The following is a 19144-nucleotide window of genomic DNA, read 5'->3' as shown; positions in this document are numbered from 1 at the left end:
TGTCAATAATAATGCAAGCCCTCAGTAATTTTAAATGGGGCTGTATACATGTTGACATTTAAATGTCTGTGGGTGCTGTAAATATCAATTTAACCATCTTAAAGGGTTGGAGTTGTTTTTTTTAATTGTTTTTACACACACACCATTTTTAATTTTTCCCTATTGCAGAAGCACAGGACACATTAAAAACATGTTTAAAAACCAGAAACCTAAATAAATGTTAGTAGTGTATTCAAAGTATGTCACCAAAGTTAAAATTCTTATTACTATTGTAACTGTGACTATTAAAAGCCAGAAAATTGAAAGGTTTACCTTTGCTTTCAGAATATACTTGTTGTGGTCTTTGAAGATATGGAAGTTTATTAAACTATTATTAACAACTGGGAAATACTGTATTTGTTTGACATTAATGCTGTGCACTGCTGCCTTCCAAAAGGAACTCAAAGTCTTTTGGTATGCATTGGGTATGCATAACAAAAGAACATACTTGGCAGATTTTGAAATGAAATTTGAGGGAAAAGATGGGCTCATAGGTACGCAAACCTAAATTTTATTGCTTTTCAGTCTAGTATAGGGATAGCCAATTTCTGTAGTCCTATATGGGAGGAAAGGAGGGCACTCAGGTCTGAGTGGTGTAAGGAGATTTTTCCACATACACACCCTTACAGGCTTCCTCACAGATGACTGCGTTCTATAAATAAATTGGCATTATTTTTAAAGCGAGGGATTTTCGTTTAGAGCCATATGCAGTATTACTTTGTCTTCTGCCCTAAATCAACTGCTATTCAATGCTTTTGGGTGACCATAACTTTTAGTATTATTAAGTATTCTTTCTCCTCTCAGAAAAAACATCTGGAGAGCTACTGTTGGCCATCCCTGCCATGTGATGTATGATAGTCACTAGTTTAGGTGCTAATATATTAGATAAATATATGGGCTATCAGCTGCCAACAAGCATGATAGTTAAATATAACCAGTTAAATATAATCAGTGAATAGAATTACTATGCCTGTGTAGCTGATACTGGGAATGATTAGGGAAATCTCACTAGTAAATGTCCTGAAAGTTTTGGCTGATCACTGGACCTGTGGTCTGATCCTAAAGGTCTCCTTATACAATATTATGTTCTTATTACAATCCCTTAATTTATGTGCAGTTGTTCCTTTTGAAACTGGTGGATAATATATTATAAATATTTATATTTAAACAAAGAATAATTGTTTCTCCTTCATGCTTCTGCATAATTTTTCTCTTTTATGAAATCAGTGTCTTGGGCATCTTTGGTTGATTTGCATGTTTGAGTGGTTTCTGTTCAAAAATACAATACAGATGTTTGTTTTGTAACTTGGGACGAGTTATCTATATAACAAAATTGTATTTAACATGATACAGGGATATCAAGCTATATTTGAATTGCCTGAAGCTACAGAAATGGTGAAAAAATGTAGTCTACTAGAGAAGACTACAGCAAATTGTATCTGAACCACAGAATACTTTAAATACTTTAATTTTTTGTCTAGATTTTTGAAGAGTTTGGCAGCACATCTTCATCTCTAATACTAATCTTTCAGAATTTATTATCACCATTTTCTGGGGTGGTTCCACGGTAGGACTCTTTTCATTCAGCTTCAAGAGAAATTCCAGATAATGTAGAACATTATTCCCTAAAAAAGCCACATTCCTAATATGTTTACTGAGAACTAAGTCTACAAAAATTCTACTTTTCCCCACAATTGTTCATGATCATAATAGCATAATTAAGAAACAAGACCAAGGAATATTAAGAGGCAAGGAATGTTAAGAGCAATTCCTAGTCTGTTCAAAGGAAGGAAAAAACGGTGAGAATTGGGAGGTGAGGGCTCATACTGAGTGCCCAAAGATGTTACAGAATTTCTAGAAGGGAAGATTTGGTTATGTATCAGAAGGACATTTCTAAATCATTCCTCCCATAAATTATTTTTATAGTCTTCCAGTTTATTGTTTCTTTTGTAAAGAGGGTAGACTGATAAAGTCACCCACAGATAAGACAGGAATGCTTTCGGAGACAAAGAATGTTGACATCAATTGGGAGTAAATTTTAAAACGAGGGGAAGGGAAATTAGTCTGCCCAAGTCCCTGAATGAGTTTAGAATCCTGGAACAGAAGATTTGGGTGTGTGGACAAATTAGAAGATTTCAAATGATTTGTATTCTCCCCCCTGAAATTTCTTGTGGACCTCTTGCATCTTTCCTGTCATAGCAAGTTACATGGCTTCTTAGGGTCTATTTCTAGGTTCTCTGGAGACAGCAGGAGTTTCTGCAAAGTCAGAGGACTCCCTCTCTCTCTCTCTCGGCTTGGCTTCGCGAACGAAGATTTAAGAAGGGTGCAATAGTCCACGTCTGCTGCAGGCTCGCTGGTGGCTGACAAGACCAATGCGGGACAAGCAGGTCCGGCCACAGTGGCTGCAGGGAAAAGTCTGATTTAGGGTTGGTGCTGTAGCAGTCCGATTCTTCCTCAATCTCCTTTTGTCCTCAAGACCAACTATGCGTGCGTTCTCAAAAGAAGAGACAGCCTGGTGGATGGTGTGCCTCCATGCTTTGTGATCTGAGGCTAGGTCAGACCACTGGTGATGGTTGATGCGACAGGTGCCAAGGGATTTCTTCAAGGAGTCCTTGTACCTCTTCTTTGGTGCCCCTCTATTTCGATGGCCGGTGGAGAGTTCGCCATACAAGGCAATCTTGGGAAGGCGGTGGTTTTCCATCCTAGAAATATGTCCTGCCCAGCGCAGCTGCGTCTTCAACAGCAGTGCCTCGATGCTGGTAACCTCCGCCCGCTTGAGAACTTCAGTGTTGGTCACAAAGTCACTCCAGTGGATGTTGAGGATGGTGCGAAGGCAGCGCTGATGAAAGCGCTCGAGGAGTCGCAGGTGATGACGGTATAAAACCCACGATTCGGAGCCGTAGATGAGGGTTGTCATCACAACCGCTTTGTAAACATTGATCTTTGTGCCTTTTTTCAGATGCTTGTTGCTCCACACTCTTTTGTGCAGTCGGCCAAATGCACGGTTTGCCTTTGCCAGCCTGTTGTCAATCTCCTTGTCGATCTTAGCATCTGAGGAGATGATGCACCCCAGGTAGCTGAACTACTGGACTGTCTTCAGAACTGATTCACCCACAGTGATGCAGGGAGGGTGATAATCTTCCTGGGGTGCAGGCTGGTGGAGAACTTCTGTCTTCTTCAGACTAACTTCTAGGCCGAATAGCTTGGCAGCCTCTGCAAAGCAGGACGTCATATGCTGCAGAGCTAATACCGAGTGGGAGACGAGTGCAGCATCATCAGCAAACAGTAGCTCTCGGATGAGTTTTTCCATTGTCTTGGAGTGGGCCTTTAGTCGCCTCAGGTTGAACAGGCTGCCATCGGTGCGATAGCGGATGTAGACACCATCGTCATCATCTAGATCTACTGCGGCTCTTTGAAGCATCATGCTAAAGAAGATCGTAAAGAGAGTTGGCGCGAGAACGCAACCTTGCTTTACACCTGTGCCTATTGGGAAGGGCGTTGCAGTGTCTGACTTGGCCTCGCTGGTCTTCGTGTAGCTGGATGATCATGCTGAGGAACCTTGGGGGACATCCTAAACGTTCCAAGATTTGCCACAGGCCTTTCCTGCTAATGGTATCGAAAGCTTTGGTAAGGTCGACAAAAGTCACATACAGAGCCTTGTTCTGTTCCCTGCATTTCTCTTGGAGCTGCCTGAGAACAAATACCATGTCGGTGGTGCTCCTGTTAGCTCTGAAGCCGCACTGGCTCTCTGGGAGGAGTTCTTCTGCAATGGCGGGCACCAGTCTGTTCAGGAGTATTCTGGCAGGGATTTTGCCTGCGATGGAGAGTAGGGTTATCCCCCGGTAGTTGGAGCAGTCTGACTTTTCCCCTTTGTTCTTGTATAGGGTGATGATGATTGCATCGCGAAAGTCCTGTGGTAATTTGCCTTGTTCCCAGCAGGTGACAAGTACTTTGTGAAGTGAGCTATGTAGTACTGTGCCCCCATGCTTCCAGATCTCTGGTGGAATTCCATCAACTCCTGCTGCCTTGCCACTTTTCAGTTGCTTGATGGCTTTAACAGTCTCTTCTAGAGTGGGGATCTCATCCAACTCTGTTTTCACTGGTTGAAGTGGGGTGAGGTGGATTGCTGAATCTTGAACTACGCGGTTGGCACTGAAGAGGACCTGAAAATACTCCGACCACCGGTTCAATATGGATGCCTTGTCGGTGAGGAGCACTTGGCCGTCTGCACTACGCAAGGGACTCTGAGTCTGATATGATGGACCATATACTGCCTTCAGGGCTTCGTAGAACCCTCTTAAATCACCAGTGTCTGCACACAGCTGGGTTCTCTCAGCAAGCTTGGTCCACCACTCGTTCTGAATGTCTCGAAGCTTGCGCTGGAGGTTGCTACATACAGCGCGAAAGGTTGCTTTTTTCCCAGGACAGGAGGGCTGAGCAAGATGTGCTTGGTAGGCAGATCTCTTTTTCGCCAGTAAATCTTGGATCTCTTGATTGTTCTCATCAAACCAGTCCTTGTTCTTCCTTGTGGAGAACCCGAGGACTTCTTCAGAGATCTGCAGGATGGTAGTTTTTAGGTGTTCCCAGAGTGCTTCTGGAGAAGGGTCTGTGGGGCAACTGGGGTCCTCAATTCTTGACTGGAGTTTTGCCTGGAAGGCAGCTTTAACTTCGGCTGACTGGAGGCTGCCAACCTGAAACTTCCTCCGAGGGATACCTCCTCTCCTGGGTGTGGGTTTAAAGTGAAGACAGAGATTGCAGCGTACAAGACGATGATCCGTATGACATTCTGCACTGGGCATTACTCGCGTGTGTAAGACATCTCGAAGGTCTCTCTGGCGCACCAGAATGTAGTCGATAAGGTGCCAGTGCTTGGACCGTGGGTGCATCCAGGTTGTCTTCAGACTGTTCTTCTGCTGGAAGATAGTGTTGGTGATGGTGAGCTGGTGCTCCATGCAGAATTCTAGCAGGAGGCGCCCGTTGTCATTGCAGTTGCCAATGCCGTGTTTGCCAAGTACTTCTTTCCAGGCTTCCGAGTCTTTACCTACTCTGGCATTGAAGTCGCATGCTGTGGCATGCTTGACACAGTAGACAGTGGTCGCCCTGAACGACGTTCTGCTCTAGTTGCCCATGAACTTCTCAGGTTGAATATCGACATAGCAGCTCTCAGTGAGGTCCGTTTCCCTGAGGAAGGTAGTCTTCAAGAACACGGTGCTGGCTATACCCTCTACTGGTCAGGTAAGTCAAAGGCTGAGAGCCGCCTTTCTGGCATTGGCTTCATGGTCAGGAACTCCATTGCCTCCAAACTCGAAAACCTGCCAACAGGTCACTCAGATCGCATCATGTCCATGCGCCTCCCACTTCAAGCAGCAGGCAACACTCTTCAGTGTGTATGCCCCAACCCTTCAAGCAGATCCTGCAGAAAAGAACACGTTCTATGCTGATCTACACAACCTCGTACGGAAGACCCCTACAGAGGACAAGGTGATCATCCTTGAGGACTCCCTAGGTAAGCAGAAAAACATTAATCTGTAAATAGAAAAGAACATGCCTTTCCACCAGTCTGATGAGGAATGCAGATGCTCCTGCTTCTTATAGAGTAAATTATAATGAAAAAATACCAAGGAGAAGGTGGAAATTGACCTGTTCAAACTTCTAAGCATTTCTGATATCCTGGAGAGGTAGATTTGAGTGATTGAGTGGGTAGGTAAGATTTTGCATCTGTTTATACTTATTTCAATTCTTCATGGCCTCTTGCCTTGTTATGCTCTATTTGCAATCTGTTTTCCTGGAACATTAGTGTTAATGCAGGGATATTCAAGAAGAAGAAGAATTCCAGATTTATACCTGCCCTTCTCCCTGAATCAGATACTCAGAGAGGCTTACAATCTCTTATGTCTTCTCCCCCCACAACAGACATCCTGTGAGGTGCGTGGGGCTGAGAGGACTCTCACAGCAGCTGCCCTTTCAAGGACAAGTCCTGCAATAGCTATGGCTAACCCAATGTCCAGCAGGTGCAAGTGGAGGAGTGGGGAAATCAAACCTGGTTCTCCCAGATAAGAGTCCGCACACTTAACCATTGCACCAAACTGGCTCCCAATAGCTCTCAATATATGGTAGCCCTACCTAAACTAACTGGAGCTTACGACTGAACAGGTATTTGAACCTGGGTCTCTCACATTCAAATATTTCCCCCTTCCCCAGTGGTTGTAGAGTACTGACTGAACTATAATGCAAGAACTAGAGTGACGTTTACCCATATTTAACTCACTGTTATCAACTGCAAATTGCAGATTAAATTTGTATGTATATAGAACTTTGAAAATCACATGCATCCTGACAAAGCCAGAATGGTGCATATTGTTCAGCAGAACCAATATATATAAAAAGAATATATTACATTCATCTCAGGATTTTGTAAAAATAAATTTGGACATGGTTGTTCTTAGATTTAAAGGAGATGACCACAATGTATCAGTGAAAATAAAACCATGAGTGCGGCAACAAAAATTCTTAGATATCAAAGATTTCAGGTTTTCACGGCTGGTAACATCATTAGGGTTTGTAGAATCTTTCGGGCTCTGGAAGGAAAACTTTCTCCAGTAGAACACGGCACTTGAGCCCGAAAGATTCTACAAACCCTAATTCTTAGATATATTTGACTATCTTAAATTTTATTGATGTCTCCTGGGTAAAAATTCCAGAATGCTAGCTGTGTTTCTTTATAATAGTAAAATTAAACAGAAGTCCACTTCATGCTGGAATGAATTCTGTTAGTTCTATCTGTGTTGGCAGTTACCATTGGACTTTTATTTAACTTTGTCTCCTGTGTGATCTCTAGATTTCCATAAGAAAACAATTTTCACCTGCAGGAAGTGGAAGTGCAAATTTACACTAAGCTCCTATGCTACCATGGAGTGCTCCCCTCCCCCCTGGAATTTATGATACACAAAAGATCTCATGAATTATATGTTATCTCTGCATTGCCCATGGTATGCCTGTGTTTAATTTTAAATCACAGCATCTGGAAATATACAAAAGAGAACTTTGTATAGGTTTCTTCCCACCTCAGAATGTGGAAACTCTTCTGTGAAACAGCTGGATTTGAATCCAGTAGCACTTTAGAGGCTAAGAAGATTCTGGGGGCTTGAATTTCCAAGAATTAGAGCTCCTTTAATCAGATACCAAGGGATCTCTTGAAAATTTATATCCTGGAAATCTTGTTGGCTTGTAAGCTGCTAGTAGACTTCTTCTACTGCAGACCATCCTGACCACCCTCTGAAACTATCTTCGATGGAAGTGATTCGCATATCCCTTTATTCAGAGTTTTCAGTCCCCTGAAATCCATAAACAGTGTAAGCTTATGTGTCATTTCAGAACAAATATTGTAGCAATCCTATGTCCAGCAGATGTAATTCAAGACTAGAATAAAATTAGAGTAATATCATACTTCAGAAAAAGTATTCTGTGGCACAGTGTTTTTATTGGTTCAATTCTTAAGCTTTAATGAGGTAATCGGTAATTTGTCTTTCAAACAAGAATTGTGTTGGCAGTTACCAGTATTTAAGTCTCCATTTATATACATCCCTGTTGCATGTTTAGACATCACATTTTTTTCTGAAATCACTTCATTTTAACATTTGTTTTCCAGATAAAGGCTTATATTCATATAATTCAGGTAAATTTTAAGCATGTTGAAATGTTTATTGCTTATATACATCTATTCCTTTTTTTGTTTGCTTTATATTATTGATGTGCTTCTGCTACCTATTGCGTGCCAGTTCAATTGCTAATTTGCTCAGTGAATTTATTTTTCTGCTTTTCAGAAATAGGCCTTTGTCTTTGTTATAGTATTGTATGCATTTATTGTTTAGTATTGTACACATTTTGCTGAAAACATCAGTGATTTAAAAAACCTCTATTTGTTCTGCTTCCGCCTAAAGCTGAATATAATGGTATTATTGTTAATATACTGACTGTGGGTTGGATCCAAATGTGTTGGTCTGCTGTATGGTAGCTCTTATACCAGTCTAACTACACTTTCATTAGCAGAGGCTACAGAGGCAGCTGCTGCATTCCTTCCTGTACTGCAGTTCTCTCCCCCCCCCCCCCCTTTGCTGTGTCATGCTATTGATGAGGGTTGTCTGACATCTCAACAGACCAGAGTTTGGGTGTAATCAGAGGGTTGTAATGGAAAGTGGGGAAGTCCTGTTTCACAACCTTTGTTCTGCGCACAGTACATTGGTTCAACCCCCTATGAAGTGCACATTAAGCTTGTTAGTGAAAATTCTGCTAGAAGTTAATTGTACTTCTGTTCAGTACTGTGACTCTTGTTGGAAGTATTTCATTGTGGAAAACTATGACAAGGGAAATGCCATTGAGGTTAGTGAATACCTTTCCATTTTGATTGGATTGTTTTGGTGTATAGACTACAAATCACAAGGCTTGATTTTCTTAATCAGCATAAATAACACATACCTTTATAGCCCCAGCACTTGAAATAAATATTTTTCTTCATCTTCAGATATTTGTTCAGTTCCAACCAACTGTGTACTATTTACAGATATTCTATATTATTTCCAGCTTTGTGCATACCATATGTTGCTGGAATAACTTTAAAAAAAGAAGAAAAAGGAAATCCACACCTTTGGAAAGCAACTTGTTCAAATGGTCAATTATTCAAATTAAATATTTTTTTAATTTTTGAAAGCAAAGTAGTAGTATAGAGGGATTACAAAAATGAGAAGAGGGATTATAGCAGGGAGATATATATATCTTACCAAAACCAAGATGAGAGGTAGGCACAGCAAGGGCAGCTGATGATGTTAAACCCAGCAAGATGATGCCCTGAGGCATGGATCCTAGGGTCCCAAATGGAAAAGGAGGGATCTAACAGGTGGAGGGTGGAGAATTGGAGAACCAAGACAAGAAGCAAGCACAGCAAGGGCAGCTGATGATGCTAAGCCAAGGGGAGGGATGCTCAGAGGTGCAGAAGTCAAGGATCTGAGGATCCAAGGGGCAACAAGAGGGGAAGAAATCTCGATGAGGGGGTGTGGGTCCTCAGCTGAGGCACCCACTGATTGAGCCACTCTGCTTGACTTGAGCAGAAGGACAGGTACCTCAGAGCCTTAAGAAAGCACCAAAAACCCAAACCCAGAGTTTTCACACTGAGCAATGACTTCCAGTTCCCTTTCCTCTCTGCTTCTAACTCTCTCACTGCCTAACTGCCTGCTGCAAAGTAAAAACAGATGCATGTGAGCATGGGGGTATATACCCATTTGGCTCCCTCAGAGCAGAATGGGGGCTTTTTTGTTGGCAGCCAGCATTGCCTGTCAAGCTTCGGAGACCACTGTTGATATTTCCAGGGCTTCAGAAGGCTGCATAAGTCCATCCCCCACCCCTCCGCTGTTGCTTTGACAATTAATTGATCAGCACCAGCTTGTCTGCCACATGAACTTCTGAAATGAACCTCCGTTTAAACTCTGGAGGTTTGTGGAAGGTTCATTGCAGATGCAATTGCATGACACCTTTGACCATGAACCACATACTGGGCATTTTTTGTAACAAATTTAGATTCATTACAAGGTTTGTGCCCATCCCTAGTTCTTACTTCTGTTGAGGTACTTTTATATTCAACATTTTAAACTTCAAATTTCATAACTGATCTATTTTGCAACTACATTATTACTTTCATGATTGCTACATATGCAGTATTACATATTTTGCCATTTCTGCATATTCACTATAACTTTTAACATATCAAAGTGCAAAGAAAAGTCTATTATATATCTAATAATAAGAAAATAAAAGATGTTTCTGCTTAAAATCCACTTCCTTATATATCTATATTCAAAACTTGTTCTCATTCTGCTTCTGCACTGCAATACATCTATACATAATTTTTAAACTGTCATTCTAAATTTGCCTCCTGCTTGCATAATACACACTCCATCTCTCCTCAAATTTTGTAATTGATCTGTTTCTTGAATAAGTTGTTGATGTCTCCAGTACTGCATAGTCAGCATTTTTTTGTCCCATTCTTCTAAGCTCGGACAGATGTCTAATTTCCATTTTGCTTCATAGATAGCTGCTGTTGCCATTTATTTGAATATCTCTTCCAAAAATTTTGGCAATTTATTAAGCAGTATACCTAATAGTATATTCTTAGATTCCATGGGAAATTTAAATTTTAATATGTTCTGCATTTTCCCATGTATTTTCTTCCAATATCTTTTTGCTTTTTTTGCAAGTCCGCCACATATGGTAAAAGCTTCCATCTATGTCTTGACATTTCCAGCATTTTCCTTTGTTTTTGTCTACTTGCTTGGTATCCTTTGGAGTTATATACCATCTAAAAACATTTTGTACTGGTTTTATTTTAATACCTGGCTGTCGGTAAACTCTTTTTAAAAAATAATTTCCCATAACCTTTCCCAGTGATGCATAGGTACCTGCTCCTATTTAATCATACATTTTTTCACTTGTTCTTCTTCTGTTTCTAACTGAAGTAATATCCACTGTAGTAAATGATCGTTTGTTTTATAATTAGTTGTTCAAAATCAGTCACCCCTCTTAGAGTTCTACCTTCCATGATGATAATCTTCTTTAGTATTGAAAGTGATTGCTAATATAGCAACCATTGAATGTTGATTCCTTCATCTTAATATCTTGCCAGGATTTTTCCCTGGGCACTTACCATATTGTTATGTTTTTAAAAACACTTATTTTACATGGTCCTATCCTGATAAGCTTCTATGAGCAGAGAATTTAGAGGGCTCAGTACATTCCAATGTGTAACCCATATTCTCAAAATTCCTCTAATTATATGACTCATTTATTGTGTTATTATAATTTTAATTGATTTCTTGATCCATAAATAAATGAGTAAACCTTCATCTAGGTCTTCTGATTCAAATTTTGTTATTCTTTGTCTTGGGTTTTTAATCAAATCTGCAATCCAAACCAGGCCTGCAACTTGCAAATTATTAATTTTAATGTTTCCCTACTTTAAACTTCACATTGTTCATTCTTAGTCCATTCCATTTTGGCCTCATTTTCCCATAGCAATGACAAATAATTAACTTTTCTTGTAACAACAACTAGCGATTTGTCCATCAGGGAGACTGTCTTCTGGATAGGTAGCCTGGATACTACCTCACCTTTAACATAATCATCCAGGCCACAGTTGAGCAAGAGAGAGGATCTCGCCTTGCTTGCATCATAGTGGCAGCTAATCTACATCACACAAATGGACTGCAAATTCCTTCTCCTAGTGAAAGAGTAGCCCTTTATGGTGAAGGTGATGCTGCTGATAGGATACAAAGTGTGAGAGTGAGTGTGTTTTAGTGATTATTGGTCCTATAACCTGAAAGACACAGGTTTGAATCTCCACTTTGCTATGGAGGTGAACTTGGGCCAGTCATGTGCTCTCATCCTTACCTACCTCACAGGGTTGTGAAGATAAAATGTAGGGAGAAGAAGGGATGACCTGTTTCTTTTTATTTATAATTGCATTTGTATATCCTAGTGTTTTTTGTATAGTTGTGGTCCCCTTTTTATTTAACACGTTCAAGAGTGATTTTAAATAAAGTTCTTAAAACACAACATTTAGTGATCCTTGGCTGGAACACATGTTTTTAAACCAAGATATAGAATAAATAACTTTTGGCCTCTTTCCTATCAGAAGACTGGTACCTGTACAGAGTGATCATTAAAAAAGACTGATCATTCTTCACACAGTCTTGTGGTTTTGTGGTGGTGCTTTCAACCAAAGAGACTTTTGGTTTCCATGTGCCTGTTTTAAGTAATACCCTACCAAGGGTGGGAGTAATTGTAGCTCTTCTTTAGGTCTTCACTGGGAAGAAAGGCAGGGTGTAAGTGAGGTAAAGGCAGAGAAATAAGTGAAGTAAATAAGTAAATAAACTCAGCAGACTGAAAAATATTATTTTCCACCATTTGTCTTGTAGGATAACTTACAGTGTAATATTAAGGACATTTCCAGAGAGTGAGTCCTAATGCATAGATTCAGAGTCTGTGTGACTAAAATTAAAGGGCAATGAGTTCAATATTGCATTCCATTCGTTTTTCCCATTGGTTGCTCCAGGATGCTTCCTGCCTGATTTCAGACAAATAAAAAGAAAATTCTTCTATGCAAGGAGCACATAAAATCATGATAGTGGGTTTTGTTTTTTCCACCAGCAGCCTCAAGTGGAGTGTGTGTCTAAACATAATGGAAGCACATGGACAAGGGAAGCTAAATCCTGCCATGCCATAACTCACAAGTTTGCTTAGATTTTGGCAGTTTTCTTCTCATACAGCAGTCTTTCCAGTATTGGAGCTGAGCTAGGAGACAATTTTTTAAAGATAGGAGGGGGAGGGCCAGTTATAGATTTCCTTGCCCTTGCTGTCTGATTCGGTTTTAGAAGATATTGGATTTATATCCTACTCTCCACTCCGAATCTCAGAGTCTCAGAGCGGCTCACAATCTCTTTTATCTTCTTCCCCCACAACAGACACCCTGTGAGGTGGGTTGGGCTGAGAGGAATCTCACAGCAGCTGCCCTTTCAAAGACAACCTCTGACAGAGGTCTGGCTGACCCAAGGTCATTCCAGGAGGTGCAAGTGGAGGAGTTGGGAATCAATTCCGTTTTTTCCGGACAAGAGTCTGCACACTTAACCACTATACCATACTGGCTCTCAGAGACCAACCCCATCTCCGTGGGAGGTTACCTCTTGTTTTCCTACTGGTGCTAATAGCAACTTTTCAAAGAGCAATTTGTTTTTAGAAAAAGACTGATTAAATTAATGTAAAAAGATCTCAAAATTTGATCCTTGCTGATCGCTCATGTAGAAAGATCTAAAATACTTCCTGAACAAGGAGTTCTTGTTTGATTTGGCTCTATTTCTGTTGGGAGGTGGGATTTGCCTCTGTTTATGTACTACTACTTAAAAGGTCTCAGAGCAGTGTACACAGTTCATTCTTCCCTGTTTTATCATCATAACAACCCTGTGAGGTAGGTCTAGCTGAGAATATACCTGGCTCAAACAGACCATGACAGAATAAAGGATTTGAACCCAGATTTCCAGTTTCTTAGACCTATACTCTAATCACTATACCACTCTATTCCCTCTTCTATCTGCTCTTCAACAATTTGCTTCTCTGCCTTCTAGACAATGCAAGCAAAATCATAATTTTGAGTGTAGGAAGGCTAGGCCTTCTTTCATCCTTAGACCTTAAATTTAAAGTAAACTAAACAAGACTAAACAAGAGAACAAATCAGGACCTCACTTATATAATCCTGCAGGTTTCCACAAGTCTCTTCTTCTTGTCATTTGTAGTTATTGTTGTTTTGCCATCAAATCATAGCTGGTTTATGGCAATCCTGTATGATTTTCATGTTCAGAAGTGGTTTACCATTGCCTTCCTCTGCACAGCAGCCTTAGATTTCCTTGGTGGTCTCTCATTCAAATACTAATCAGGGCTGATCCTGCTTAGCTTCTGAGATCTGACACAATTGTCTAGTCTGGGCTACACATACCCATACATAAAACTAATTATTTGCTCTGATCATTATCATGAGAATTGTGATTGATATTTACAGATCATGAGTACCGGTTTTTAATCATGACTTTGAGAGGATTTTTAACATAAACTTGTAATAATACTTAAAATATTTTGATGGAGTCTTTCCTTTCCTCTCTTTTCTGGTTCAAGTGGCACTTGGACTTCCCTTGCATGTGGTTCCTGCTTGCAAAAGCCATTTAAAGGAGATGTTTCTTTTAAATGACTTTTGCAAGATCTTCCCTCCTTCTATTCTGCTTGAGGAGCTGTCTTGAGGAGCTGCCACCAGCAGAAAGGAGGTAGGGAAGATGTCCTTCAGACCTCATGAACTGAACTGGTTTGGTAAACAGTGAGGTTCGTGGAGGTTTATGGTTCATGTACTCATGAACTGGGATGAACCTCTATTTCCTTGGTTCAAGCCCATCCCTACTCCTATCCTTCCCCACATCTTAACCATTAGTCGTCTGACTCTATACCAAAGGTAACCATGGTTAACTTTAAGTAGGGTTCACTTCTAAACTCAGATTTATCAAAGCACAAAGCAGGAGTCAAGTTGCACCTTTAAGACCTACCAATTTTATACAACATGACTCCTGCTTTGTTCAACTGCTTCAGACCAACACGGCTGTCCGCTTGGATCTATCAGATTTAACAGTTAGCTTGATACCATGGTTTCACATCCTTGGTTATGAAGAAATCCTGACTGTCTTTAACTCTGACACGAATCCACAATGAAGAGCAGCAGCAGAAATTTGTTTATATTGGAGCATATGACACTTCGGCTCATTCCCATCCCTTTAATAATGGCTGAAAACAGGAAGATTATTTCTGCCTTGTCTCTTGGACTGAGATGGCTGGGAAGAAGTTAGAAATGTTCTGGCTGGCAACAGTATATGTCTTGCAGTTACATATACCCAATTCCACAATATTTTAATAAAATTATATTAAATGAAATACCTGAGGTACAAGACTAACTGTACACCAGACAGTTGTGCTGTCAAAAGCAAAAGTCTGCTAGAGGAAAAGGACTTATTATGTTTTATGTTATGTTTTAGTTGTCACTGTACTCTTGATCCTCTGTGAATAGAAAAGATGGAGGAGCTTATTCTGTGTTTCCATGTTTTTGCTTTACTCTTCTGTATTTGGAATCACACATTGTTTATTAAAATAGCTATACCTTGCCTTTCCTCTTGGCTCATCTGATGAGAACAGAGATAGACTTCTGTGTAACGGCTGTGAACTGTTTAGAAGCTTTAGTTCAGATGGGCTCACTGACTCTTCCAGCTATATTTTTTAGTCTTTCCATGCCTTATTTGTATCACTGAGGATAACTGAATTGTGCTGTCCTTCCCTCTAGCATTCTTGGACTGCTGACAAATAGTTAAATGTGATGTAAACCATTTGTAAATCATTGGATTATATTTCTCTCCTTCTGTGCAGAAAACAGAGGAGAAGGAAAGGATAAGTATTTCTATATAAGACTAACCCAGAGCCCAATATGGTTTTGTTCTTACATTTAAATTCTAATAATAGAACCAACTTTTGATGACTAAGCTCTAGTTATTTCAGTAAGCACAGTACTTGCCACATTAATATTTAAAATACTGTTTCTCCATATATTCAAATCTATAATTTGTCTTGTGGTAGACAAACAGGTACATACTAAACTACTGAGCATTATCACTATTTTTTAAAATAACATATTTCATATAATTGCTATTTTTATCACTATTTTTTAAATAGCATATTTCATATAATTGCTGTAATTAATCTTATAATAACTCTTATTTTTGTAGGGTCCAAACGAATAAGTGATAGTGAAGTCTCGGACTATGATTGTGATGATGGAATAGGAGTAGTATCAGGTAATGAATTTACAACTACAAAGTTGGTCTGTTTGGATGTTATTCTCTCCCTCACCCCCAGAATCCTTTTGTTCACCCTTTCCTGGTTTCTTCTTTCCTCCTTTTGCTACGGGAACATATGAGCTGTTGAACTGTTGTTCTTTGAACCTGGGATTTCTTGTCTTAATTATTTGTATCTCCCCCACAGTAAGGGAGAAGGGCTTGAGGTCATGGCTCTATTATCCCAGGAAGCTTGAAGTAATAGCTAATACCTTACCTTAGACTGGAGGAAGTTCTTCCAGCCTAAGGAGCCTTCCTTCAATTAAAGGGGCTCTTTCATTGAGTGAAGAGTTAATTGAGCTGAAGGTTTCAAGGCTACTTAGACTGAAGGTTTCAACGTTTGCTTCTAACAGTGTCACGTGTTGTGTAATGAAATACAGATTTTTGCCTAGTTGAATAGTTAACTCCTTACAGTGGTCTTGCTGTAGATTTGCCCTCTGGTGGATGCACAGTCATCAAGATTGAGAGTATCCATTTGTCACCAATAATGTTCTTTTCACTGAAGTAGTCATAAAGCTGAAAAAGTATATCAAAGCTCACAGTGGAAAATTCTGGTGGAGGCCTTTCTGTCACAGCCTGATTCAGGTGTGATGCCAAACCTCAAGGTTTGGTACTACGTGCACATTTTTTTGGCATTTGTGGGGCTCTCAATTTCCCCTTTTCATGATAGTTTTGTGTGGGGTTGCCCTTGGCCCTTCTCTGGTAACTCTAGCTGGTGCAGAATGCATTGGCATGAATGTTGACATCTTCTCCTATACAGGTGCAGATCCATCCTGTGTTGCATAAACTGCACTGGCCTCCTATTGAGTACCAGTTCTGGTTCAAAGTACTGGTACTCACCTTCAAAGCTCTATATGGCCAGGGCCCAGCATACCTTCAGAATTTCTTCTCCCCATGAGTTCCACAGTCAGCAACCCAACATCTTCTGGTGGTCCCTGGTCCCAGAGATGTATGAATTGCCTCAGCCACAGCCAAGGCCTTTTTGGCCCTGGCCCCTGCCTGGTGGAATGGACTCCCCTTGAAAATCCAGGCAGGGCCTACAAAACAGAGCTCTTCCACCAGGCCTTCAGTTGAGGAAGTGAACTTCACCTTGCAAGGTGCAAGTCTCCTTATGAGCTCTGTAAGATCATCTGATTTTAGAGGAGGATCATGGGCAGCTATATCATCATTGCAGGTGGGATGGCATGTAGTTGTCTTCCATCCAGCTTATCTGATGTCTCAGGATGCATGGAATTGTAGTCAGCCATGGTCCACAGGGCTCCTGGCTTGAGTCTAGATAATTATGAGAACTTCTGAACTTCTGCCTGATTTATTGCATTCCAGAACTGGGGAATTGCTGTCCTATGCAGTACTAATAGAGTCTAGTAGCTACCAGCAATAGTTGATACATTTGATAGATAAAGCCTTAACTACTGTTGTCTGCTGAAATATATGTAAAGCTTCTTTATATTTAGTTAGACTACTGATAAGTCTAGTATTGTCTGCTATGACTGGCAGTGGTATCTCTTCAAGCATTATGTGAGGGGGAAATGTATTATTAATTTTGAAATCCTTTGGCATAAAATTCAGTTTTATATAGCATTTTTGTACCATCTTTTGAGTAGGTCTACTTAGCAAGGTCAGAGAGCATATTCTAAATGTCCAGATATTCCAGGAACATGGTTACTCAGGTATAACTGAATGTTAACTGTCCTAGGTCTTGTCTAAAACCAGATTCATGTTCTGAAATCTCCATATTTGCAATGCATTCTTAGCAAATAAAGTACTTTGTAAATGACTGAACAACAAGCATCTTAATAATATCAAATGATTTTGCCAGCTTTTTACCATGTTTTGATATGTCTTACCGACAGCAAAGACAAAACAGTAGGAGATTGCTCTTTTCCATGGGTATATGGTGTTCAGTTACGATGATGATGACAGATCCAGAGGAAATACTTGTGAAAGCTGACAACCAATAATTCTTTTGGGAAACAATATAGAAATTGTGTAAATTAGGGGTTTTCCCAGTTCCAGTTGGTGAGCATTAACTGCAATCTACTGGATCTTCTTTGTGGTCTCTGTGGATCACACCCATGGGATTATGGTGCCTGCACCAACCCCGACTGGTAACCTATCAAGTTCAAAGGATTTCACACCCAAATCCCCAGCGGCATGCACAGAAGCCCCACCACATGCACTTGCCAGGGTGGGTGCAGATATCCTGCCTGTTCTCTTCTGACGTCAGTAAACCTTTGTTTTTCTATCATCATCTTCTTTGCTCCTTGGATTTCCCTCTCATTATGTTTGTCTCATCTTTGAACTGTTGGCCACTTACTCCCTCCAACACTTGTCATGGAAGTCAGCATTCTTATTGGTTATCATTTTTGCAAGATGGGTAGGGGAACTCATGGCTGTCCGCTGCAATACTCCTTATCTCTAATTCCATGATGATGGTGTTTCCTTAGTTCCAGATGTGAGTTTCCTCTCTAAGATGGTTTCATAGTTTCATCTTCATTCTGACATTTCTTTCCTGGATCTCTTCCCTGCTCCTAAAGATGAGAATGAGAGGAGATTAAAGTCTTTGGATGTCAAGAAAGTGCTCCTCTTTTTCCGCCACTGAACCGGACATCTTTTTGTGTCCTACACACATCCAACACTGGGTTGTAAAATATTTTCTCAGAGACAATCAAGTTATGCTGTCTTTTGGCTAAGAAGTCACTTTCTGGACCAGTACATCCACTAGTGCTCTAGCCACTTTGGCTGAATTCCTTAAAGGTACACCACTGCATGAAATCTGCAAGGCTGACACCTGGGCACCACCACATACCACATTATGCCCTGAACATCCATTTGCATCAATGTTTGAGAATTTGGACATCTGGTTTTTCAGTCTGCTTGTGCCTGAGTTACTGCCAGCACCCTCCTCCAGGTAGGCCTCAGCTTGCTAATCTCCCATGGATGTGATGCAGAGACCACAAAGAAGATACATGTTGCTTACCCATAAATGATGATCTTCGAATAGTCATCTGTGCATTCACACCACCCGCCCTCCTTCTTCACTGCTGTTGGTCCTTCAGTTTCTTTGGATCATAGGGGGTCTGAAGAAACTGGAGGGATGCCTGTGCCCACTCCAGTGAGCATGCAAGGTGGGGCTTCTGTGCATGCCACTGGATGTGAAAATCCCTTGAACTTGATAGGCTACCGATCAGGGTCAGTGCAGGCACAGATGGCCACTCAAAGATAATCAGTTGCAGGTAAGCAGTCTTTTTAAAAAACACTAATCAAATTTGTATTCTAATTTTATATATGAGAACATCTTATCTTTTCCTGAACATTGCCAGGCTAAGATTATTTTTTAACATGCAATATATACAATCTAGTATTCAAATAACATGCAGGTGCAAACCACTTTGAATTCAATTTGCCTTGAGCCAAGGGAATGTTTTGGAGACCAGTTTTTTTTTTAAAGCAATATTAAAAGTCCCTTTCCCGAAACTATAGTAGCACCTTGTTTTCTTTGCTCAACTTCATGGCTATAAAATAACCGTGTATACAGCATATGCAAAACATTAACACAGTAAATTGCAGACTGCTTTAATTTGAAATGTACATTATTATAGTACAAAACAAGGCCTTTTTGTTGTTGTTTTCTACCAAGGCAC

The 19144-nt window shown here is 40.4% G+C and overlaps 1 protein-coding gene across 50 annotated transcripts in view; it reads left to right on the top strand.

The window, feature by feature from the left end:
• RIMS2 (regulating synaptic membrane exocytosis 2) overlaps positions 1-19144 on the top strand; it is a 679145-nt gene that overhangs the window by 432340 nt on the left and 227661 nt on the right. For 39 of the 50 annotated variants that reach the window (XM_060243358.1, XM_060243355.1, XM_060243365.1 and 36 more), the window contains 2 exons: positions 7688-7714; positions 15393-15461. In XM_060243358.1, coding sequence (XP_060099341.1) covers positions 7688-7714; positions 15393-15461 — 96 coding nt within the window. The remainder of the gene's footprint in view (positions 1-7687; positions 7715-15392; positions 15462-19144) is intronic. The other 11 variants (XM_060243368.1, XM_060243363.1, XM_060243378.1 and 8 more) reach the window with 1 other exon arrangement.

Source organism: Heteronotia binoei, chromosome 7 (assembly GCF_032191835.1).
Source record: "Heteronotia binoei isolate CCM8104 ecotype False Entrance Well chromosome 7, APGP_CSIRO_Hbin_v1, whole genome shotgun sequence".
Lineage (NCBI taxonomy): Eukaryota > Metazoa > Chordata > Lepidosauria > Squamata > Gekkonidae > Heteronotia > Heteronotia binoei.
This window is presented reverse-complemented; position numbering and strand designations above follow the sequence as displayed.